General features: G+C 50.7%; 1 protein-coding gene across 1 annotated transcript in view; it reads left to right on the forward strand.

Annotated features, from left to right (window-relative positions):
* The first annotated feature begins 1,724 nt into the window (after positions 1-1,724).
* Positions 1,725-24,704, forward strand: part of SFRP1 (secreted frizzled related protein 1) — a 53,125-nt gene continuing 30,145 nt past the window's right edge. Inside the window, exons 1-2 of the mRNA XM_073325158.2 lie at positions 1,725-2,460; positions 14,959-15,036. Of these exons, the coding sequence (XP_073181259.1) occupies positions 1,917-2,460; positions 14,959-15,036 (622 nt within the window). The 5' untranslated portion in view covers positions 1,725-1,916. The remainder of the gene's footprint in view (positions 2,461-14,958; positions 15,037-24,704) is intronic.

Raw genomic sequence — 24,704 nt, forward strand, 5'->3', positions numbered from 1 at the left:
TGTCTGCACAGAGAATGGCCAACACCCTGTCTCCTGGCAACTGGTGGCCTGGGCCCCTCCCCTGCAAGGTGCCAACTGAAGGTGTTGGAGAACAAAGAGATCAGGTGGCCTCCTGGTCCGGGAAAGAGACAAAGGCCAGAGGAGGGGCGGGAGAGTTTCAGTTTGGAGCTGGCTGGGGAAATGGAGGGAGGCCCAGATGGGGCTCTGGCCTCCCTGCCCCCCAAGATGGTTCTGACTGAGGGGTCCCGTTCTCTGCACCTACAAGCTCTGTTTTAGACCATGTTCCTGTTGTCTAATAAACCTTCTGTTTTACTGGCTGGCTGAAAGTCACGTCTGACTGTGGAATTGAGGTGCAGGGCCCTCTGGCTTCCCCAGGAGCCTGGCCTGTGCGGACGTGCTGCGGGAAGCGCACGGAGGGGCAGGGGAGGCTGAATGCTCTGAGGTCAGATCCAGGAAGGTCGACGCTGTGTGAGCTTGCCCTGGAGACAGTCTGCTCCCAGAGAAGAGGCTCCTCGAGAGTCCTGCCTGGCTTCCAAGGGAGCAGCTCCAGAGCATCGCCCGGTGACCCCATGACACTGGCCTTTCCGATTCTGACCCCGTATTTCTCTGGAGGTGGCTGGCAAATATAAAACTACTTCTGAATTAACCCCTCCTGCACAAAACCAAGGAAACAGCGCGTGGAGCCATTGTCGGGGGACAAAGGGAATTGCTGCAAAACAGAAAACTGCTTGGAATTGTTTATTCCACAAAGCCCAAGCCCAGGGGCTTGTGAACCCAGCTGGACCAGGTGTAGAGCCACCTCTCCTTTCCCCTCCATGACTGAAGCCTTTGGGAACCTTCTAGCAATCAGCTTCCTCCGAATGATTTCTCTCCTGAGGGGAGACTTATCAGCCCTCAGGAACGGGGGAATAAAGCTGCCCTGCGCTGCAAGGTGTTGGACCATTTACTGATCCGGGCTAGGTGCTCTGAAGTTGAACAGCCCCAGAGAATTGCTGACTTAGGTAACAAATTGGACTCAAATGTATGTTTGAGCGACAGGCTTGTCAGATTTATACAAGTAGCTCCGATGAGCTAATGTGTGTTTTTAATGTTTGCCTCTCTAACACCCTGCGTCCCATCCAGCAGTAATTATTTGGGGGAGGACAGCAGGGAAGCCAGTGCTGGTTTCAAACTGCAAGAACAAGTGGACTGTTCTCTGGGCTGCTGGACAATGCTAACTGCAGAACTGCCATATCTTCACCCTTTCAGGAAGCTCTGACAAGAGAACTCCTCCACTGGGCAGCACAGCAGACTCTGTAAGGAGCAAAAAGTTCCTGGGCTTGTGCTCTGCAGGTTTCACGGCACTCAGAAAGCCTCTCAGACATGTTGCTCGCTTGCCTGGAGCTGTAGGGAACTAAGACTTGGTTGATTTGTGAGTCAGCGTGTGCGACTCTGAAGGTAAAACATTAGCTGTCTCCATTAGCTGGCATCCGAGAAGTTTGCTGCTTCCTGCAGGGAAGATGCAGTTCACTCTGTTGTGCAGCTTTGGGTTTTGTTTTAAGGGGAGTTGACCTGTATCTAGCTTATACCCAAATGAGCCCGTGCTAGGGAGGTGATTGGCTAATTGAGTCTGTGACTGACACTTGTAAATGAGTGCACTAGGAGCAGCTCAGTGCTGATTGGCTGGTGTGTGAGGCTCAGAAACTCTCTCCAACAAGAGCTCTGGCCATTCTCAGTCTGGCTGCCTCCAGAGTAGGTGCTCCAGGCACAGCCACCAGGCGAGAGAGGCTGCTTCCTTTGCTCAGGCACTCAGAGGCAAGGGAAGGAGGGCAGACCTCTGCCTAGCACCGGGCGGGAGGATTTCTCTGCAGACCTCCAACCCAGGAGGGGAAAGGAAGCAGAAAGCTCCTGGAACTTGATTTCATTCAGCTTAAAGAATGGGCAGAGTCCACAGTTCAGGAGGCCCCAGCTGGAGCGGAGCCGGGGCTCTGCTGGCCTTGGCAGCCGGACTCTTTGCTTGCAGTGATGCAAATGAATATGACTATGTGAGTTTCCAGTCCGACATAGGCTCTTACCAAAGTGGGCGATTTTACACCAAACCCCCGCAGTGCGTGGCCATCCCAGCGGACCTGCGCCTCTGTCACAGCGTGGGCTATGACAAAATGGTCCTGCCCAACCTGCTGGACCACGAGACCATGGCCGAGGTGAAACAGCAGGCCAGCAGCTGGGTGCCCTTGCTCAACAAGAACTGCCATATTGGCACCCAGGTCTTCCTCTGCTCCCTGTTTGCCCCCGTGTGCCTGGACCGGCCCATCTACCCCTGCCGCTGGCTCTGCGAGGCCGTGCGTGACTCCTGCGAGCCCGTCATGCAGTTCTTTGGCTTCTACTGGCCAGAAATGCTCAAGTGCGACCAGTTCCCCCAGGACGACGTCTGCATTGCGATGACCACTCCCAACGCCACAGAGGCTTCCAAGCCCCAAGGTAAGACTCACTGGTGCTGACCCTGTCCCTACTAACCCCTGGGTTCCCCCCTTTCCTAGCAGAGCAGAGGCTGGCCTGAGGGAGATGCAGCTCCAGTCCGAAGAAGAGCTCCCTCCAGAAGTGGTAGCACGAATCACCTGAACTCTGCTCCAGGGTAGCCGCCCCTCCTCCAGCCACAGAGGGGGGAAGAGAAGGGAAGCAAGTTCTCCCTTTAGAACTTGCCCCAGCTACCACTTTGCGAGCAACTCTTCTCTCTGAGTGTCCCCTCTCTGCAGCAAGCGTTCTGCCGAAGTTCAGTGTCTTAGACACTAGCAGGATCAGCCTCTAAGCATGTAAATGTTCTCCTCCGGGCTGTGCTCCTTCCTGGTGGTTCTGATTCTCTTAGACCGGAGCCTAGTATTGATATCTGGGACCCGTCTACCACTATTGACAGTGACGTGAAAGGGACGGCTGCTGCCTCTGTTCTAATGGACCTTTCTTCGCATTCCTAAGTCTCATGGAACCATTTTAGAGTAATAGCCCAGGCCACACATCTAAACCTGGGCTAACCTGGGGAAGGAGTGAAAATAAACCTGTCAAGAACACCCTGTTTTCCTAGCAGCGCTGAAATTTGAGGCTGGATGGGCTTGCTTCACTCATGCCACAAAGCAGCCTCAGTGCAGCAGGTTACACGTATTTAGAAAAACAAATCCTGTTCATTTCAGGTAAGGGCTGTAAACCTGGACCTGGGGCTGGAGTTTTGTACGGGGCAACATTTCTGATCAAGAATTTTATTGTAAGTTAAACAGACTTCCAGGTTGTTTGGACAAAGCAGAGGCAAACTGATTGTTTGATTCTATTGGACAGCAGATCTATTTGATATTCCATGGACTTGTGTGGATTGAGTTACACTAATCTTTGGAGTACTTGTGGCACCTTAGAGACTAACCAATTTATTAGAGCATAAGCTTTCGTGAGCTACAGCTCACTTCATCGGATGCAAAGTTTAGTTAGTTGGGGGATTGAGCTGTCGCTCACGAAAGCTCATGCTCAAATAAATTGGTTAGTCTCTAAGGTGCCACAAGTCCTCCTGTTCTTTTTGCTAATACAGACTAACACGGCTGTTACTCTGAAACTAATCTTTGGTTTGTTGCTTAAAACTTTTAAAACAAATAGAGGACCAGGTGTTTAGCTCTCCAGTTCTGGATCCTAAAAGTATTTCAAAGGTCAGTAGGAAAGAAAATATTAAAAAATGAAGACAATGTATTTAAAAAGGGCTTGCAGCTCTCTTCTTCTGGTGCCTCTAGCTTCACTTGGAAGGGACAGGATCACTTGGTTTTCCTGAGCTGCTTTTGAAGGGAGTTCGTGGCAGCCAGGGGAATAATTCCAGTGATTTATTCCCTGTGTGTCCAGGGTTCATCTGAAGATAAATTTGCCATTCATTATAGCTGCTCAAGTGCAGTTACCTTTGGCAAACAAAGCACTTTATGTTCTGCTCAGTGCTGAGGGAGAGCCCTTGCCCAGCCAGCCTGGGTTTCTCCTCTCACTGCGGGTTATATAATATTATGTTACTTTCCACACCAGAAACTGTACTGCCCAGAATCCTCCAATTATCATTTAATTTCCACTCTCTAGGGCAGGAAATGAGCGCAGTCTGGAATCAAGGAGTAACATCCTCAGCGTGTCTGTAAAAATTAGAGCACGGAGCACTTGCAGAGAGAGAGGCACTGGCCCGTTAACTCTGATTGCTGAAAAGAGTGGGGAGCAGGGGGGTGGAATTGTGTCCATTTCTCCCTGTCCATTCGCAGCTAGGATCCCAGCCCCTGCCAACACGGGGGCTGCTCGGCTAGGGAAAAGAGTGAGCATTCTGGTGCTTTCGTTCAGCAGGGATGGGACTGACCCGTTTCGCCATCCCTGTCCCAATGCAGCAGGGGCTTCCACAGAGTTTCCGATCTCCTGAGCCTTCCTTGGCAGGAGGGAGGGTGGCTCCTTGGAGAACAGGGAGCTGGATCGTCCCTGCTGCTGTGAATTAGAGTATCTTAGCCCTCAGTTTAACACTAGGTGGAAAAGGGCAGAGTGATGCCATGTTTGGGTGACAAACCTGACCCGGTGACAATGTGTGACAAGGAGTGTGGGGGGGAGACACCATCTCTCAGGGGGGCCCTGGTGCAGCTGCACCAGCGCAATCTGTCTGGACATCAGCATGTGGGGCATGACACGCACTGCAAGGTCCAGCCATGGCTGGTAAATGTTTGGGGGGAAGGGGGAAGAGGCTCTTAGTCTGCTGTCACGTCCCCATAGGGAACCCACCACTCCACCCACAGTCGAGGCAAGCTGGGCAGCCCAAGTGAGTTCCCAGGTACACTGAGAGTCCCACCTGATGGGTGAGTGCAAGGGGCAGGACATGGGGGAACAGCAGGGATTTGTGGAGCACAGTCTCCAATTTTCTGGCTTTTTCGGGGTTTTGACCCAACTTTATCTCTTGGAAAAGTCCTTTACTTTGAAGGAAGGCTGTGAAATCACTGTCTTGAAAGGCTACGGTAACTCAGCAGAGCTGTGCTCTCGTCTTCTGAGAACGTAGGAGGACTTGTTCTGTGCCTCTTGGAATCCCCAGTGTAGTGCTGTCCCCATGTGCTTTCCGCGGTAACCCCCGTCATTACAGATTGCCACTGCTTTGGGTCAGCCCAGACTCAGCACTTCCCAACTTCTTCTTTTAAAATCAGTGCTGTTTTCAAGGGCTAGGAAAGAAGGTCTTTCCAAACAAACCGATTCTGCTCAGCTTTCCCATATAGGTTAGGCCATGTCTACGCGGGAGACCTTACAGCCTCTCGGCTGTACTGCTGCAGCTGCGCCATTCTAAGGTCTCCCGTGTACCTGCTCTATGCTGGCAGGAGAGAGCTCTCCGGTAGGCATAATTAAACCATCCCCAATGAGCGGCGGTAGCTACGTTGGCAGGAGAGCTTCTCTGGGCTGCTGCTTCTGTCGGTGTAACTTATGTCGGTCAGAAGGGTGTGCTTTTTTTCACCGACAAAAGTGCTAGGTGTAGACATAGCTTTAGAAATGTCCAAAAATAGTTTCAGATAAACACAGGATTTAAAACTCAGCACCCTCCCCTGGGCAGTGCTGATGAGAACTGTCCCTCTCTAACCATTTCTAACATGATCGCCGACACAATATAAATATCATTATGCTAATCACGGTAATCAGTAAAGTGACTTTGTTACAATAAATGATGTCAACTCCGGTTCCAAGCATTTGTGAATCCTTTTCTGTGGGTTGCAGAAAGGATCTAGGCTTGGCCCGCACTTAAAAGTTACCTCAACATAGCTACAGTGCTCAGGGGAGTGAAAAACATTCACACCCCTGAGTGCTCTGGTTAGGTCGACCTAGAAGTGGGTAGGTTGATGGAAGAATTCTTCTGTTGACCTAGCTACTGTCTCTTGAAGAGGTGGATTACCTACAGCGATGGAAAGACCCCTCCATCCGTATAGGAACCATAGCAGTGTTTCTGTAGTGCCCAAAGTGTAGACATGGCCCTGTCCTACCAGCACTTCAGAAACATGCCCATCACAAGAGCTTCTGGATCCATTGACTGTTCACTTAAAAGCACAAATTAGTAACTAGGGTTGGGCAAGTTGTGGAAAGAAAGTACTGAAGTCCTCAGCTACACCCACACCTCTGTTAAATGGCATTCACACTCTTGTTTGCCATGAATGTTCATACAATTGATTTTGTTTGTTTGCAAAAACATTCCCAGAAAGCAAGAGTCTTTGAACGCTCATGTAAAAGTGTGTTCACATGAAGGCATGTGCTGGGAAAGTTCCTGCAGCCATCTTGAAATCCCTTTCACTTTCCTGGCTCCTGCTGGTAAGGTTTTAGTTGTGTCCATTTGGAGAAAAACTACGATGTGACGTAGCTGACCAGTCATCCACCAGGGATAACAAATAGTGACTGCTTTGTGCCTGTCCCATCGGCAGGGTATTTCTGCATCAGGCACATAGTTTCAAATAGAGAACATTTTGCAACATTCAGAGGGCTTGATCCTCAGCTGGTATCGCTTAATATAGCTGCACTGACCTTAGTGGAGTGATTTACAGCAGTGGGGGCTGGCCCACAGTCTCTTTGTGGGTAACTGACAAACAGAGAAGTGGGCTCAGGTTCCCAGATGCATTATTTACTAAGAATTGTTTGCCCCCTTCTATTAGAAACAAAGAGCTAACAGGCAGAGTGAACTTGAAAGTTAATCCCAACCTACAGCAACTCTGGGACCCCTCCCCAGCCAATGTCTCGTACCCAACCTCCTAGCAAAGAGTTGGACCTTGGCCTGAAATCAATAAATGCAGGGGCCTGCTCCTGCAGGATGCTGAGCCTCTGCAAGTTCCCAGCACCTCACACTCCTGCAAAGAACCACGGCAGAGCGAGTTGCAGAGCACCCTCTGAAAGCCCCCAGCCTCCCAGCTATGGGCTGATAATGGACCGCTGGGGGGTGAGTCAGTTGCAGTACACCAGCTCAGCCTGGGCTTTTCTGCTGCTGAACCGCTGGGGCTGCTGGGCTCCTCTGCTCCTGGGGGTAGATTTTGTTCTTCGGATTTTTCTTTTTATTAAAAAAAAAAAAAAAAAAACTAAACTGGAGCCCCCTTAGATTTCAGGTGCTGGGACTTGTTTCCTGTTGACTTAAATAAGGTCAGAGCCCAGCACTGCTCCCCCCTCCCATATTAATAAAAACGTACGAACCCTTTCAGTATTTTTCCCCATTAACACCTTAGCACTGGAATTTGGTTCTGCCTCTCAAAGAGCTGACCTGCTGAATTCCTTTCTCCTTAAGTAGGAGGCGGTAAAGCCTGCAGGCCTACAGGATGCATCAGGGGAGTCACAGATTAATATAGCATTACACATTCCTCTTCCTGCCCCTGGAGTAAGGCTGCTTGAAAGCTGAGCGGTAGGAAACGGGCAGCAGGGGAAAACCAGGCTGGGAACAGACTGAGGTTGTGTTCAGAAATGCTGTCAAATGCAGAAAACAGCGTGTTGGCCCAGTCAAAATTCATACCAGCTAGGAGATGCCCAAGCCAGGCTTTGTCCAGGCCTCCGGTGATCTGAACTCACTGTGTAGCCCGGGACCCCAGGCCAGCATCAATTTCCTTGCAGCCCCAGAGTGTTATTTTAGGCCAGGTCTGCACTACAGGGTTAGGTTGACGTAAGCTGCCTTGCATCAACCTAGCTGTGGAAGTGTCTTCACTTAAATTTGGCTCCAGACGACGTAAGTGCCTCTCTAGCAAATTTGGTAACTCCACCTCCCCAAGCGGCGGAGAGTCACAGTCGATGCAGTTAGGTCGACACAGTGTCAGTGTAGACACCGCGTTGCATCCGGCGACTGTTACTGACTGTCAGGGGCAATCCCACAATGCCCCACGCTGACAGTACCGTCGCTACATGGGGAGTACCCGCACTGCCGACACCAGGAGCAAGTGTGCACACACGAGATTGAATAACTGCGGGGGCCGTATGCCGATGTAAGTTAGGCCGACTTAACTTCGGAGTGCAGACAGGGCCTTGGTGCTGCTGGATGTTGGTCCACGCCAGAGCCCATGTTGCCTTGCTCCCCAGTTTGCTCTGGGCCCTGTGCAGGGGCAGTGGAGCTGGGCTATGGGCTGCAGGAAAAGACTCGGTCCTGTTACTGAACACCTTCTGAGCAGCCGGGGGGCTAGTGACTGTTCAAAGTCAGACAGCTCTCACAAGTGCCCAGCGAGGAGTCTCGGAGTCTGAAGAGTCCCCTTTGTCCTTGAAGGGCATGCTCCCTCCCCCATGGCATCATGGGGTTAAGAGACACAACGCCTGGGAATCCTGTTTGGCCCAGATAACAAGTAACTTGTTTCACCCGAGTCCCTCAGGCATTGTGGGGTTGCCCTGCCCCACAGTGTCCATGCAACCCATTCCTGGGAGCCAGCCAAGTGCCAGCTTCTGAATATGTGTTACCAGTACACAGTGCTTAATTTGTAATGAAAGAGGGGCTGGGTCTCACGCAATTTTTTACATTCATAACTGACGTGGCAAGCCCAGATGTGCCAGGCTCTGAACTGCCGGGCTGTGAACCTCCAGGCCCAGAGGTGCCAGGGCTCCGCCCTGCCAAGCCCTGGCACCAATTAATCACTGCCAGTACAGGAATATCCATCACCTTTCTCTCTCCCTTCCAGCTGGAGATCTCCAAGTGCTGTTCAAACAGTCGCATTAAATCCTCACGCCATCCCTTCAGGCAGGTAAATGTTACTAACCCCGAGGGGAGTTGGTGGCACAGGGCGGGGTGGTGACCTATCCAGGCGCATGCCCGGGGGCCAGTGGGACTAGGACCTCTGGTCTCTGCTATTATATCTGTGATGAAGAGATGAGTACATAGCTGGCTCCCATGTGCATTTCTCTGTGGGTTGCAATACCATTTGATAACCACAGGACAGCACATCCCGTACCTTAGCCTGCACCTCTCGGGCCCCTGTCTCTGCCCTCCTCAGGGGCCTGACAAGCAAGCAGGGTGAACTCCAGCAGGGTCCTGGATACGGGATGTGATGGCCTTCTCCCCTCAATTGGAGCCGTCTGTGCACAGGACGGGGAGACGTGGCCGTTAAGGGTGGGCGAGAAAGAGAGGAGAAAACGGAGCTATCATTAGGAAACACCATGGAGGCGCTTGGTCTTAGTGCTGGTGGGGGTGGGGCTAAGCATGTGGCAGCCAAAGCCAGGCAGAGAGAGAGAGAGAGAGTGTGTGTGTGTGTGTGTGTGCAAGCTTGGTTTGTCTCCTCTCTGCCACACCTTCCAGCATGGGGATTGCACAGTCCCTGTTCTGCGTCCTGCCATGCGGGGAAGCTTACGCAGAGCTGGTAATTGCTTTTCAGGAGGGATGTTGAAAGGGATGTGGCCGAAAGATCTTAACTTCCATGAGGCACTCTGGGCGCTGCTCTGCCTTTAGATGGCAGCCTTTTCCCAGGAAGAACCAAAACATGGCTTGTGTGAAACTATGTGACAACCCCTGGGGGCAGATATTATCAACAATTAGCTCACAGATAGGCTTGGCAGAATTCACTGCTTTTTATACAGTATTGATGGATAACATCAATGTTTATTTTTAAGGATTTGTTTTTTCAATTTTTATCATTTAAATTTTCACAGTTGTGGGAAATTATGGGGGGGGTCAGACAATTATTTAATGACAGTAGATGTTGAGACTCAAAAAGCTAACGCTTTATAACTATTAAAACACAAAAAGAAAAACACAAAAAGAAAAGTCTTCTGGCACCTTAGAGACTAACCAATTTATTTGAGCATGAGCTTTCGTGAGCTACAGCTCACTTCATCGGATGCTGTAGCTCATGAAAGCTTATGCTCAAATAAATTGGTTAGTCTCTAAGGTGCCACAAGTCCTCCTTTTCTTTTTGCGAATACAGGCTAACAGGGCTGCTACGCTGAAACCTATTAAAACACAAATTGTCAACATCATGTGTAAATAGACCATGTAAACGCTAACAAGTTCTCGTGCAGCATTTTCTTCACTTTGCCTAGCTGTGAATTTCGATTATTATTGATGGAAATGTTTGTGGTCAGTTGTTTGTGTACGGTGAAATCAGTGTTTATTGACACTTACTGATAAAAATCTAATCCTTCTGAGCCTGATGGCTCCCCACAGCACCGGCCCTTCAAGCCACAGAGAGCAGCAGCTGCTCTTTGGGCTTTCCTATGTTCAGCTTTGGTGTCATGTTCCTCAACAGTTCCCCTCTTTTGTGGGCACGCTGTAGAAGTAACTCCTAGAGCTTCTGACCAAGTGGAAAGCACTCTGCATTCACTCTCGAACCAGCAGGAAGTTTAGTAATGGTCTGAGGACACTGATGCTATTGTCTATTCCTCACGGTTATCATCAGTAGGCTTCAAAGCACTTTACAAAGGAAGTCAGTATCATTAACCCCATTTTACAGATGGGGAAACTGAGGCATGTAGATTGGAAATTACTTGCGCAGGTCACTGGTAGAGGTAGGACTAGAACCCAGGTCTCCTAAGGCCTAGGCTAGTGTTCAAGCCACTACTGCTTTCTTTGGGTAAAGTCAGACTAGAAGCTATTCTGCAGGTGCTGGAAGTGAGAGGGGGCCTGTACGTTCCACCCCACAGATTGCACCTCCCACAAGATACAAAGCAGAGTGCACCTGCTGGTGTGAGGCTGGTTCTGAACTCACCCTGCACCTCAAACACCTACCTGCATGCATGTCCCAGGGCTGTGGGGGCTGGCCCGAAAATGGATTAAAGTGCAGTGAGACCAGACCCAGGAAAGCCGGTGGACAGAACAGGAGAGTAGAAGGTCCACTGGCAGCCCCAGTGTAGGTGAAACCTCTGTTCACAGGTCAGTTATTCTATGGGAACCGGGAAGGACTCTGGCACCAGATTCCCTCTCAGCCAGCGCTTTGCTGGCTGCAGCCTGTGTCCGGGTCTGCTGCTGGCTGGGACTTTCCATGAAGCCAGCTGGAGATGTTTTCTTATCTACCAAGCTCATTCTCGATTGAAACAAGTAGAAATTGGCTTGATTCGCCCCCACCCAACAATAGGTGTTGGCACCCTCCAGGTGGGCTCCAGCAAGGGAGGGCAGCTTTAAAGTACAGTGAGCTGCCTTGGTAGAGGCTGCACAGGGGACGTGCTGAGTCAGCAGACTGACCAAAGGGTCAGTTACTTTTAGGACTTTTCTGCTGGCTCTGGGCCCTTGGTGTAGGGGGCACCTTGCACAATTGCTGTGCACTTGGCCCCTGGGGTAATTCGTGCCACCAGGTAATTCTGCTGCCATAAACCCTGCAGCGAATCTAGCTCTGCTGCAAACATCTTTTACAACCAGCCTTTTGGGGGTGAGTCTGCGAACAGGAGGAATGCAGGGAAAAGTCACACGGAATGATTGAGTGACAGACGCTGAGCAAGAGGATCGGGGAGTCCAGGGCGCAGGGCACTGGGCTGAGATTCAGGAGCTCTGGGCTCTGGTCTCATCTCTACCCTGCCCTGCTCTGTGACTGTGACTGTGGTCGAGTCACTGCCCTGCTCTGCCTCCCTCCCTCCCCACTCTTCCAGTGGGTCTGTGCACCACCCAGCACAACGGGGAGTTTCCGGGGCTCCAGTGACACGGACGCTTGCCCTCACTAGGGAAGAGCTGGGTTAACACATGGGAAAATCCTCACGTGGACAAGGCAATTTGTGGTTTTCATATGGGCTAACTGGCTTAACTCTTCAGCTCCCCCCAGTGTTTGCCTCAGCCCATTAACAGGTGTGCGAATGACACACTGCCCTCGCCACACAGCTGTTTCCAGGTGTGAACTAATATGTGGGAGGTACGTGTGAATAGAGGTAATTCAGCTGTGCGACTAACCTCCCAGCTCTGAGCTGTTCTTGGAACATGTGGCTGAAGGCCTCCTGGCTCTCAGTCCAAGCACTTGGAGGAGAATGCCCTGGCGAGACCCTGTGGCTTCCTTTGTCCATTTCATACAGTTCATTAACGTTTGGAGGCTGGATGGAAATCTTCCTTGACTGCTTATTGGAAAATAACTTCCTGGGGAGTTAACAGGCCCTGGCTAAAGCTGCGAGGGCTGGATCCTGCTCCTATCAAAGTCACTTGTAAATTGAAAAGATAGAAGTAGTGATTGCATATTATTGTTTCACAAGGGGCCTGCACCATACATCCCTGCCCACTCCTCCTCCCACCCGTGGTGGAGAAAGAGAGACAGAATCCATGGACACCTGGATCATGAGATGAGCTAAATTCTAGATGTTATATGAACACTGTGGTTAATTATTTGTTCCCCAGTAGCATCTACAAACTTGACTGAGATCAGAGCCCCATTGGGCAGGGACCTGCACATGCAAATAGTAACAGACAGTTCTTGACTTAAAGCATTTAGAACCTACATAGAAAAGGGAAGGTTTATCATCCCCATTTAACAGAGGGGGACAGAAGTACTATGTGACTTGGACGAGGCTGTCCAGGGAGACAGTGGCAGAGAACTGACCATCTGCTTTCCTGAGTGGCAGGACAGTGCCTTAAGCACAAGACCATCCTTCTCCTCTGAGTTTACACCTCACTTCATTTGGGATCTGTCTGTTTCTTTGTCCAATAATCCTGAAGTTCGTCAAGGAGTGATGCCCATCCTTCTGCCCTCAAGAGCTCGGGGAAAAGCCATCCCCTCACAGAGTAACAGATTCCAGATCCAGAAGGGACCACTGTGATCATCTAGTCTGACCTCCTGGGTAGCACACGCCAGAGACCTGCTGCAAAATAACTCCCGCAGCAGATCTTTTAGAGCAACAGCCAGTCTTCATTTAAAAATGGTCAGTGAGGGAGAATCCACCCTGACCCTCAGTGACTTGTTCTACTGGTGAATTACTCTCGCTGTACGTTGTACCAGGCAGAGGTGTGTTCTTATATTCCCTGGGAATCGCTCTCCCGTGGAAAAGGGCCCTCGAGTTTGCTGGACCAAGAGCAGAAGTAGGGTCTCCCTTTTCGATAAATGTACCCGTCAGCGGCGTACACCTGTGCTCTGGGTGACCACAGCCCATCTGCCGAGAGCTGGCTGCAGGACCTGGAAACAGGGCTGTAGGTCAGGGCACAGTGTCACCACATCACAGGGCGGACCTCAGGAAATGACCCGGGATGGCATGTCCCACCCTCCTCTAAGAGCCCCGCTGCAATCCAGGACGAAGCCAGGGCTCAGAGTGAGGCATGTGGGTGGGAGGAGCGTAGCTGCCTTGCTGCCACCCAGGGTGGGCTTGTTCTGGGGATAAACTCCAGCCATTAGGGCTGTCAGACCCGCAGGCCCCCTCTGACATGTACCCCCGCTGCGGGAGTCCAGCCTCACTCTTCCTCTGCATTGTTAGTTCCGGATCTTACCTGGCGGAGCTGTGCTGCCCGTTTGGGGCTCCGGTGAGCTCCAGGATGTCACTTATGGGGATGCCCTTTCCCCCCATTCATTGGAAGCGTTGGAGGCAATATGGAGTGACACTGCTTAGGGTCTGGCCCCAGAACAGCTTCTCCCTGCCAGTTTGGCAGCAGCCTTCCCCGGCCGGCTCCTCACCTGGCCCAGCAGCTCAAAGCCAGGCCGCTGTTCTGTGCGTGTCTTGGCTGGGTGCACTGTATCGCTCTTAGGCCACCCCTGGGGAGGGCCTTGTGCCCCTGCTGCAGCAGAGAACCCCAAGTGCAGTCAGACCTTTAGGAGCAGGAGCAGAGACTAGTTTCTCAAGAGCACAGCCGTAGGGCTCGAGGGCGGGGAGGGGCAGAGAAGCACCAGTAAAGCCCAGAGCATGGCTCATAACAAGGAGGGACGGTGTGAGTGCCGTGCAAAAGGAGAAACAATGGGTCCCGTGCTTCCCTCCACTTCTCAAATAAACAAGCTCGCCTGTACTTGGTGGGAATTCCTGACACATGCTCAGAGGGGACATGCTCAGCAGGTGACTCGGTGCTAAAACCTTCCTGACTCACAGAGATATTGTGTGACACACAGACCCCCAACACACACTCACGCTAGCGGTGAAAGGGTTTTGTTTGCTCAGGGAGGGAGGGGAGTGAGCTGAGTCACCCTGACGAATTTCTCCTCAAAGCCTGTGGAAAGGAGCACCACTGCAATAGGACCAGTAACAGGTAAAAGCCACATCTCAGTCAAATAATTTCCTCCCCTCCATCCTTTAAATCTAAAACCAAACCTCTGACTGGGTAACAAGCTTTGTACAAGTTTGGGTAACCCTTTATGTCCCACGTTGGGCCACCAAAAAGGTGGTATTAATGTAGATGGAATAACTCCATACATTTCCGGTTCCATAGCTTCTGTTCTTACCAGGCAGGATTTCACCAGTCAGCCACAAGAGTGGCAGGTCTGGCCCATTCGCTGAGCAGTGACTCAATCCCAGCCGGCAGCCTTTAGCTTTCAGCTCCATTGTACAGGGAGGTGGGAACTGCAGAAGGAAGTTGGTGCAGAGAACTCCTGTCTGCAGGAGGCTGTAGCTGTAAGCCCCACTTCACCACAGAAAGTTCCCTGCCAGGGCTCTGGGAACCTGTTTCAGCAGAGTTCCTTAGGCCTGGTCTAGACTAGAAAATTAGCTACGTTGTTCAGGGGTGTGAAAAATCCACACCCTGGAAGAATGTAGATAAGCCAATTTAAGTCCCTGTGTAGCACTTGGAAGGAGCCAGAAGAATTCTTCTGGGGTGGGAGAACCCCTCCTGTCGGCATACGTAGTGTCTGCACTGTGGTGTTTTAAATGTAGACCAGCCTTTTACCTGCACACCAAGCCAGGCTCCTCATCCATCTGAAAGTGGCTCCTTTAGGCCTTCCCATGGGCTCCCCAGGCCTCAGATCCTCCCCAAGGCTGGGCCATTGGTTCAGCACGTCATGGGATGCATAGAGAATGCCTTGTGGGAGGGTAGCCCTGGTGGGAACTGGTCTAAGAATGTAACCAGTTTGGCACCAAATCTCTCCAGTTTGAGTGTGCTCTGTACTGATCCCGTCTCTCCTCCCTGGCTAGGAACGGCTGTGTGTCCCCCCTGTGACAACGAGATGAAGTCGGACGCCATCATTGAACACCTGTGTGCCAGTGAATTCGGTAAGGAAACATTCCGGCCTCCTCTTCTCCCTTTTCAGAGTTTCATTTACACGAGGGAGGAGAAACTCGATATCATGCCGAGCCCCCTCTCCTTGGGCTGCTCAGCTAATTACTGACAGTTTCCTGTCTTGGTTAGGAATTGCCATGGTGCAGTAAATTCGATGAAGAAGGAGCAGCTCCCTCCTAGCATGCTGGGAGCACTGCATGGCTGCTGCAGGGCCATCATGCTTTGCCTTTTCTTTCTGGTGCTTGCATCAAAAACTAATGTGGATCCACCCTGCTGAGCCAGCAGGAGCCCGGCTGGAAGTTCCCCTGGGGCGGCCATGGCTGTTCCGCTGAGTCTCATTATCAGACTGGAAGTGCACTGCCCACAAAGTGTCTTTGGTGCTGGAGCTGCATGGAGCCGAGTCTGGGACTGCTCCCTCTGAGCTGTGCAGAAGAGAGCTAATCGCACCCAGGAGCAGGGCCTGACCCTGTACGTGTCCTCTGCCCATGTCATCATCTACCCCAGTGCCCAGGGCTACTGGCCTGGAGCAGCGGAATGGCATCCCAAGTTGGCAGTGGGGAGCATGGCCACTCAAGTAGCAGGGCAGTGGGGGATTGGCCCCCTGGGGTGCCTCCCCGCCGGCCCAGGAAGCTGCAATGTCACCCCAGCCGGGCCTCCCTGAGGCACTTGGGTGGCAGGTTTCTCTCTAGTAAATGGACATGCCCCTAGATGTCACTGTTGTGCTGTGGGAGGCCGGGAGAGGGGAGCGGAGAGATCAGGAGGCTAACGGGAGGGCAGGCAGTGAGGGATAAAGAGCTCGGGTGCTTACAGCCGGGACACAGCTGGGCCCTGGAGTTTGAGTGACTCAGACTTAGCGACACAGGGAAGCTGGGGAGGTGGCGGCAGTGGGAAGTGGAAGGGGCGCATTCCCAGATCGTGGATCCTGCCTGGCTTTGCTAACCTGGGCCCACGTGCAGCTGAGTTTTGGGGCTGGGATTGTGGAGGGGGAAACTCCCCCACTCCTGTTCGGGGGGGAGAGAACTCGGTTTCCCCTGTGGTGTTTTGCCCTTCTCCGCCTTACACAGAGGGCCCTGTGGTTATTCATCCAAAACCAAGACTTTTTTTCTGCAGAGTCCTCCACTCTGCGCAGTTACATGCAGTCCCGGGGCCTGCTCGCCTGGAGCAGAGGCAAGAATAGCAGGGGGTCTCGCAATCTCTCTGACCTGGCTATTGTGATTTCACAGGACTTGATAAGGTCTCTGACAGCCAGAAGTCACTTATTGTTCCCTGTGCCACTCTGCAAACCCCAGCCATCACCCACCTCACCCAGATTACTTCTTCCCTTGTCTCTCCAGAGCTGCAATGGCCTGGCTCCGGTTCTACTCCTTCACCCAACAGCCTCCCCACCGCCCGTGCCTGAAGGCCCTACTCTTCGCCTCTCTCTTTCTCTGGGGGCTCTCCCTGGGAGGCTGCGCATCCCAACTAGACCCTGCTAGGGGCATTTCATGGCCTTGCCTCTAGCGCGGGCGGGTCCCCTGTGCAGAAATGGGGCAGCCCCTCCTGAATAACGCCTCCTCACCCTGTTAACTCTGCGCTGTAGGAGACATCGCCTAGTGTCTGTGTTGGTCACAGGGCGCGGAGGGGGTTCGGTGGTTGCTGTAAAGATTGTTCGGTGCTCCAGGGTTAACGTGGCTTCCCTGGAGCCTTAGCACATTTCTGTTTTGACAGTGTCTCTGGCTCTAAAGCCATCCGTGTGGGGAATTTGTGTCCCGGCCAGTCAGCCTGTGGTCTGCCTTGGGGAAGGCTTCAGCGGAGCTGAGCTGGCTCTCTGCCTGGAGCGTAAGTAAGATTAGTAACTGCGAGTGACATCCCAGGAGTCTTGCACCTGCAGCCTTGGCTGGAGGAGAGGGGAAGAGCGTATTCCCCACGCAGAGAGATGCAGCCTCCCAGCTGGGCTGAGCTGCTCTGCAAAGAAGGGGCCCAGCGCCCACGCTCTGCTGGAGCTCAGGCACTGCTCACTGTTCAAGCAGGAGCATTTTTGACCCATGTGGGAAGGAAACTCCCTCCAGATGCCTCCCAGTCACCAGTGATTCTTACAGAGTAAACTTATAGCAGGTTTCCCTGGCCATGCGTGAGACAGGGGAGGAGTCTGCAGGATTTCTAGCAGATTTCCCTGGCCATTGCAGAGAGGAGGCCAGCTTGGTCCGGCTGAAGTGGAGGGGACAGAGCCAGGCTGTCAGCAAAGTGGTTGGTTCGGGGCCATTGTCTGTGCTGGGCTGCACCCTCGCTGGCCAGTCTAGAGCTTCAGGGGCTCAGGTGTGCCCGTCAGGTGGCCGATGAGTCCAGGACTGGTTGAAATGAATGCTCTGAGCTCCCTGGCTGATGTGGGACAGGCTGGTGCTGCTGACAAATCGTAGAGCCAGCCAGTGTCCTCAGTTACTCCATTTTCATGTAAAATGCAGCATTTCCCCTCCAAACTGCCCTGGCCACCGTCCTCTGCCATTTGCAGGAGCCATCCAGACTTCAGCCCCCTCCTCCTGCAGCCCCATGGGGCAGCCTGTGTGTTTACAATAGCTGCTCTATTGCTCACAGAGCCCCCGTCTCTGCCTTGAGCCAGAGGTCAGGAAGGTTCAGCCAGTCAGTTATCTGATTGGCCGGCCATTCACCAGCGCCGGGGAGCAGGGGTGTCCAGGCACAATCCCGGTCAGCGCTGAGATGGACAGTTCTATGGAGCCAGCGCAGAGCAGAGGAACCACAGCCTTTCCAAAGATCCTCCCAGGCCACTGTCTTTGTGATAATTCCTCCTCATTCGGTAAAAAGAGGAAGCTGTCAATCAGCATTGCCCCTGCCTGAGAGAGACAGAGAGATCTCCCTATGGCTCCCCTCAGTGGGTCACTCTGCCTTTCTCCTCTGGTCCTCAAATGAATAACACCCCAGGAGACACACAAACGACCCCCTGCCCTACCCCGGCACCTGGTAACCCAGAATGCTGGGTACTTTAAACTATTGCTTTAAGACATCGTCCAAAAGTCCTAGGGCAGGTGTCCCCATTGTTGAATGGGGGTGTGTGTGTGAAGGTTTGGACTCAAATGTGGGTTTCTCGAATGTGGCTGTAACTCCAGCTGGCTGAGCTGTGATGTTGATAGGGCTTCAGTGGCTTTCCTGGGTGAGTCTGTGTGATGCAAGAGGTCAGACTAGATGATCATATTGGTCCTTTCTCACCTTAGAGTCTATGAAGAGTCTAGCGTCTGTTGCTAGCTGGTCCCACAATATGCAGCCTAAAGCCCACAAGGCAAGTGTGTGCCACATGGCTAGTGCAATGCAGACAAGTGTGAGCAGGGTCAGGGGAACTACGTTGCCTTGTCCCATGACTCCTTGCATTGCCTAGCACATCTGCCCAGGTGCTCCCATGGGGAGTGGGGCTGCAGGGTGACAGCCTGGCTTAGAACTTCAGAGTCATTCAGATGCACCCAAAAGTTTGGATGCTTCTCTGAGCTCCTTTGGCCTGCCAGACTGCTCTTCAGAACTTGCAAGGCCTCCTCGTGCTCAGATATCTAGGCAGAGGACACTAGCTGAGAAGGCTGTGCTGTGCTGCTCCCCCTTGCCCCTTTTGGGGCAGGAAGGAGGAATACCACACCAGACTTTCTGAGCCTCCTGAAGGCTTGTGGTAGGCTTGGGGTGGGAGATGAAGAGGGAGGCCTGTCCTGAGTGGCTGCTCGGGCGTGGCTGTGCAATGAATTTGGTTCACTCCATTATCTACTTCAAAGTGTCACATTCCAGCTTTGATTCTTGCTTTTGTGGACAAGACACAAACTTGCAGCAATGAGCGAGTGCAAATCCCCAGTGGTGGCCTGTTCTGCTGGCTTCCTTTTATCAACTCTGCGTTCGTCTGCCAAACCCATGTGCAACTTTTGCAGCTATGGAAAGCAAAAATAAGCCCCTACGTTGCTAGTGTTGAGCAATGAGGAAAAGAATGCAGACCTGGTGGTTTAGGATGTGAGGCAGACAATCATAGCTAAACAGAACTTAATGAAAAATAGTGTAGGGAAAAATATTAGTTTTCTCAGATCAAACCAGCATTACCTGGTTTTGACATCTTTGCTGGTAAACGTAACTTTCCTGGAAGGTTCTTAAAGGCCTTATGAACAAGGTGTGCATTCCGCAGGGATTAACATTTGTGCCAAAGGGTGCTATGCAATCCCAAACCTGCTCAGCATGCAGGCCTCATTATCCTTTCTGCTGGCAATGAATGCGTGACTCTCCGCAGGTTTGATTGGCCAAATGTCCCAAGTTCAAGGCAGATTTTTTCCAACAGGGAAAAACAGACAGGAAAACCTATGTAATCGTTTCCCAGGAATGCATATGCTTCAGACCAGATCAAGTAACAGATGGGGAAGCCAAAGTGGAGTTTGAATTCAATATGGCAGCCAGCCTGCAAGCCTGCTGTCTTTAGAAATGCTTGATCAGGGGAGAGAAGGCAGTCTGAGTTCTGCTCCATTGCACGGATCTCCTCTCAGTCTCCTGAATCATAGAATATCAGGGTTGGAAGGGACCTCAGGAGGTCATCTAGTCCAATCCCCTGCTCGAAGCAGGACCAATCCGCAACTAAATCATCCCAGCCAGGGCTTTGTCTGACTTTCATGTTGAGACTATTGATTACTGTAGAGAGAGATGAATAAGGGGGAACATGGTTAAAGTATTCAAAATAAATAATGGGACAGAGAAGGCTGCTGGGGATTGTCTCTTGTCCCTGTCTCAAAGCACTGGAACCAGGAAATGGAAAGGAGGCTAATTCCAAACTGATCAGAGGAAATATTTTTTCACACTCGCAGTTATCTGGTGGAACTCACTGCCACAAGATATTATTGTGGCCAAGAGTTTAACAGCATTCAAAAAGGGATTTATATTCATACAGGTGAAACTAATATCTAGAGCTGTTGCAGTAAATATTGAACAAATTTTGGGAAGGGATACAAACTCTCCTGCTGTAGGGCAGGCACCATTCTCTGGCTATTGGGGGTAGGGAGGAAACTTCCTGGGGGCAGGTTAGCCCATCACTCCCACACTGCAGGGTTCTTGCACCTTGCTTTGGAGCAGCTGGTACCAGCTACTGCCAGGGACAGGATACCAGGCTAGATGGGGCCCTGGTCTGATCTGGTCTGGAGATTTCTGTGGTCCTAGAAATCAGGCTACATGATCGTTAGCAGCTGAATACCAACGTCTATAATTTTCCTTATCCCAGGAGAGGAATATGGAAAGTGTCATTCCTGTTTCCCATAAGATCATGTCTCTGCACTGGACTGTCGACTCCGTCTATCTTCTCCCACTGTTCAGCAATTCCCTTTTGGCCTCTCTAGCATCACATGGTGATAGAGCTTTCCCAGAGGTGTGTCACATCCTTCTCCCATCGAGTCTCAGATGCAGCTTCTCCTCATTGCTGGGCTTGATCTCAGACAGCAGCACTTGCTGCCTGCTGGCTGGTTTGCTCTGTCCATAAACAGAGGCTTTTCTTTGCTGTCAGACGTCTCCCTTGTCTTTTAGCAATCCTATTTCCCACACTGATCATGCCCGCTCTTTATATTGCGGCTCAGGTGCACTTCTGGACTTTGCAACTCAGCCGCTGAGTTGACTGCAGCAATTGGAGCCAGCACTACATTGCACACCCAGTCTTTGCTCTTGCTTAGTCTGTGTTTGGAAAGGGGCAGACTCCACTTGGGACCCAAGCAAATGCCATGGTATTTTGTTAGAGCTAGCTATGGCTTTGCCAGAAGAGAGGAGGGGTCCATGCCTGCTGAGCCCCATGAGTAGTGAGTCAGCAAAGAAACTTCCAAGCAACTGCTAGCAAACCCAGAACGCCAACCTGTACTTCATGTTTGAGTGCAGGGAACAGCTACAAGCAATGCCTTGGCACCAGAGCAGGTGCACTTAAAGGGAAAGTGTAGCATCTAGAAACCCACTTCGCTCAGAGCAAAAATAAATAAACCTGGGAGGAAGAGCTGTTCCCCTGAAGTCGGGCTGGCAGGCTCAGAACAACTGTTTCTCATTGTTCCTGGAAGTCCCTGCAATGCACCTTACATCCACAGAGACTGGAATGTGAGGAATGAGCCATTATGGCATCTCCATAGTGGGCAAACAGTGGGAAGGGAAATAAACTTTTAACCACATGCTTGTCATCAGTGTCTTGTTCTGAATATTCTTCCCAAATGCTGGGATGGTTACACAACACACCAGGGTGGCCAAACCAGAAGTATTCAGGCCCTTAGTGGAGCAGCCCAGGACATTAACTAACCCATATAGCAGTCTGATTATTGAGAAACTCTGTTGCAACAGAGTCCATGGGGCGGAAATACTCCTTTGGAGACAATTTCCTGGGCCAGGCTGCCCATGTAGCTGCCTCCCCTCAGGTCTCGTAGTGTTTGTGGGGAGATGAAGCAGTTGGGTTAAACTTAGAACAGGCTCTAGGACCCTGCGAGGTGGGAGGGTCCAAAAGCTCAGACTGCAACCAGAGCCCAATCGTCTACACCGCAGTTAAACAGTCCTTTGGCCAGAGCCCCATGAGCCTGCCCAGCTGCGGGGGTCTAACTGCAGTGTAGGCAGACTCTTAGGTGCTGCCAGAGGGCTCATGCCCCAACCAGCAGCTCTCAGGAATATTCCTATTGGCTCTACTCAGATATTATTCTGGGGTATAAAATATATAAATCACTTGGGAGTGGAAGGTGGGGGGAGCACTGTAAGATCCTGCAGTTTTACTGTGATTTGACAGATCTTGAATTCCTGGTGTCCTCAGGATCCCAGATCATTTGGAGTTCAATAACCAGATCTGTAAACCCACCGCAGTGTGTGTGGCTGCAGGATAATATAGTCTCTGGGACTCATTTTATTTGGCCTGAACTTTTCATAGACTGGACTATTATGGAAATACATGTGCCATGTCTGGCCATTTTTAAAAAATAATGTTTTTTATTAATTTTTCAAGAAAAATGCAAAATCAAACCAATGCAATGAGCGAGATATTTAAATGAATAAAACAAGCATCATGACAACACCAAACTACTGCAGCATACTTTCAACTTCTTTGTTAGTCCCAGGTACAGGAAAGAGGCATAGGGTTAGTGTGTACTGGTCGCAAATGTAATCTGAAAGAAAGTTGTTTTAGCAATGACATCACACAGGAGCTCTGTTACATCATAACGTCGTGAATGCATCCATCTGGCACCAGATACTAGTGTATTTCCCCATGTTGTCATTGGTGGATTTTTCTCTCCCAAGCCTGGGTTGGACAATTCTTTCAGCCATTCCAAGTCACCTGGAAGTCAGTCTTTGTTTCCCAAACCAGCATGACTCTGAGGTGTATCTGTATTTTTTAAACAAGCGCTGAAGCTGTTGCAGGTCTGAAGTGCAACCCCCTCCTCTCTTTTCCCAATGCCTCTTTCCCCTGGCTGTCCCAGAAACTGTTTCTATTTGAAAACAAAATGCTCTCCCAAGTCTAGGAAAGGTTCCAATAAGCTGATCAGCACATGACTGGTGTCTGTTGTGGATGAAGAAAAGGAGTACTTGTGGCACCTTAGAGACTAACCAATTTATTTGAGCATGAGCTTTCGTGAGCTACAGCTCACTTCATTGGATGCATACTGTGGAAACTGCAGAAGACATTACATACACAGAGACCATGAAACAATACCTCCTCCCACCCCACTCTCCTGCTGGTAATAGCTTATCTAAAGTGATCACTCTCCTTACAATAAGAAAAGGAGGACTTGTGGCACCTTAGAGACTAACCAATTTATTAGAGCATAAGCTTTCGTGAGCTACAGCTCACTTCCTCAGATGCATATCGTGGAAACTGCAGCAGGCTTTATATATACACAGAGAATATGAAACAATACCTATTCCCACCCCACTGTCCTGCTGGTAATAGCTTATCTAATAATAAATTGGTTAGTTTTAGATAAGCTATTACCAGCAGGACAGTGGGGTGGGAATAGGTATTGTTTCATATTCTCTGTGTATATATAAAGCCTGCTGCAGTTTCCACGATATGCATCTGAGGAAGTGAGCTGTAGCTCACGAAAGCTTATGCTCTAATAAATTGGTTAGTCTCTAAGGTGCCACAAGTCCTCCTTTTCTTTTTGCGAATACAGACTAACACGGCTGTTACTCTGAAACCTCTCCTTACAATGTGTACGATAATCAAGTTGGGCCATTTCCAGCACAAATCCAGGTTTTCTCACCCTCCGCCCCCCCACAAACTCACTCTCCTGCTGGTAATAGCCCATCCAAAGTGACCACTCTCTTTACAATGTGTATGATAATCAAGTTGAGCCATTTCCAGCACAAATCCAGGTTTTCTCACCCCCCCTTTTTTCCAGAAACCACACACACAAACTCACTCTCCTGCTGGTAATAGCTTATCCAAAGTGACCACTCTCCTTACAATGTGTATGAAAATCAAGGTGGGCCATTTCCAGCACAAATCCAGGTGTTCTCAACCCCCCCCCCCCCCCCCAAACACACACACACACAAACTCACTCTCCTGCTGGTAATAGCTTATCTGTAATTACATGACATGAAGGTTGCTATCTTACAACAAAAAAACTTCAAATCCAGACTCCAGGGAGAAACTGCTGAATTGGAATTCATTTGCAAATTGGATACTATTAATTTAGGCTTAAATAGAGACTGGGAGTGGCTAAGTCATTATGCAAGGTAGCCTATTTCCCCTTGTTTTTTCCTACCCCCCTCCCCCCAGACGTTCTGGTTAAACTTGGATTTATGCTGGAAATGGCCCACCTTGATTATCATACACATTGTAAGGAGAGTGGTCAGTTTGGATGAGCCATTACCAGCAGGAGAGTGAGTTTGTGTGTGTGTGTGGGGGGGGGGGGGGGAGAGAAAACCTAGATTTGAGCTGGAAATGCCCCACCTTGATTATCATGCACATTGTAGGGAGAGTGGTCACTTTGGATGGGCTATTACCAGCAGGAGAGTGAGTTTGTGTGTGTATGGGGGTGGGGGGGGTGAGAAAACCTGGATTTGTGCTGGAAATGGCCCACCTTGATTTTCATACACATTGTAAGGAGAGTGGTCACTTTGGATAAGCTATTACCAGCAGGAGAGTGAGTTTGTGTGTGTGGTTTCTGGAAAAAAAGGGGGGGTGAGAAAACCTGGATTTGTGCTGGAAATGGCTCAACTTGATTATCATACACATTGTAAAGAGAGTGGTCACTTTGGATGGGCTATTACCAGCAGGAGAGTGAGTTTGTGTGGGTGGGGGCGGAGGGTGAGAAAACCTGGATTTGTGCTGGAAATGGCCCAACTTGATTATCATACACATTGTAAGGAGAGTGATCGCTTTAGATAAGCTATTACCAGCAGGAGAGTGGGGTGGGAGGAGGTATTGTTTCATGGTCTCTGTGTATATAAAGTCTGCTGCAGTTTCCATGGTATGCATCCGATGAAGTGAGCTGTAGCTCACGAAAGCTCATGCTCAAATAAATTGGTTAGTCTCTAAGGTGCCACAAGTACTCTTTTTCTTTTTGCGAATACAGACTAACACGGCTGCTACTCTGAAACCTGTTGTGGATGAGTTTCCTGGTCCTGCCTGGAAGCTGGTGAATCTCAGTGACAATGGGAAGGTGGCCGGGTTTTTATATCCGTTCGTGACCATGTCCGTTTTCACTG

The sequence above is a fragment of the Lepidochelys kempii genome, chromosome 26 (assembly GCF_965140285.1).
Source record: "Lepidochelys kempii isolate rLepKem1 chromosome 26, rLepKem1.hap1, whole genome shotgun sequence".
NCBI classification, from domain to species: Eukaryota; Metazoa; Chordata; order Testudines; family Cheloniidae; genus Lepidochelys; species Lepidochelys kempii.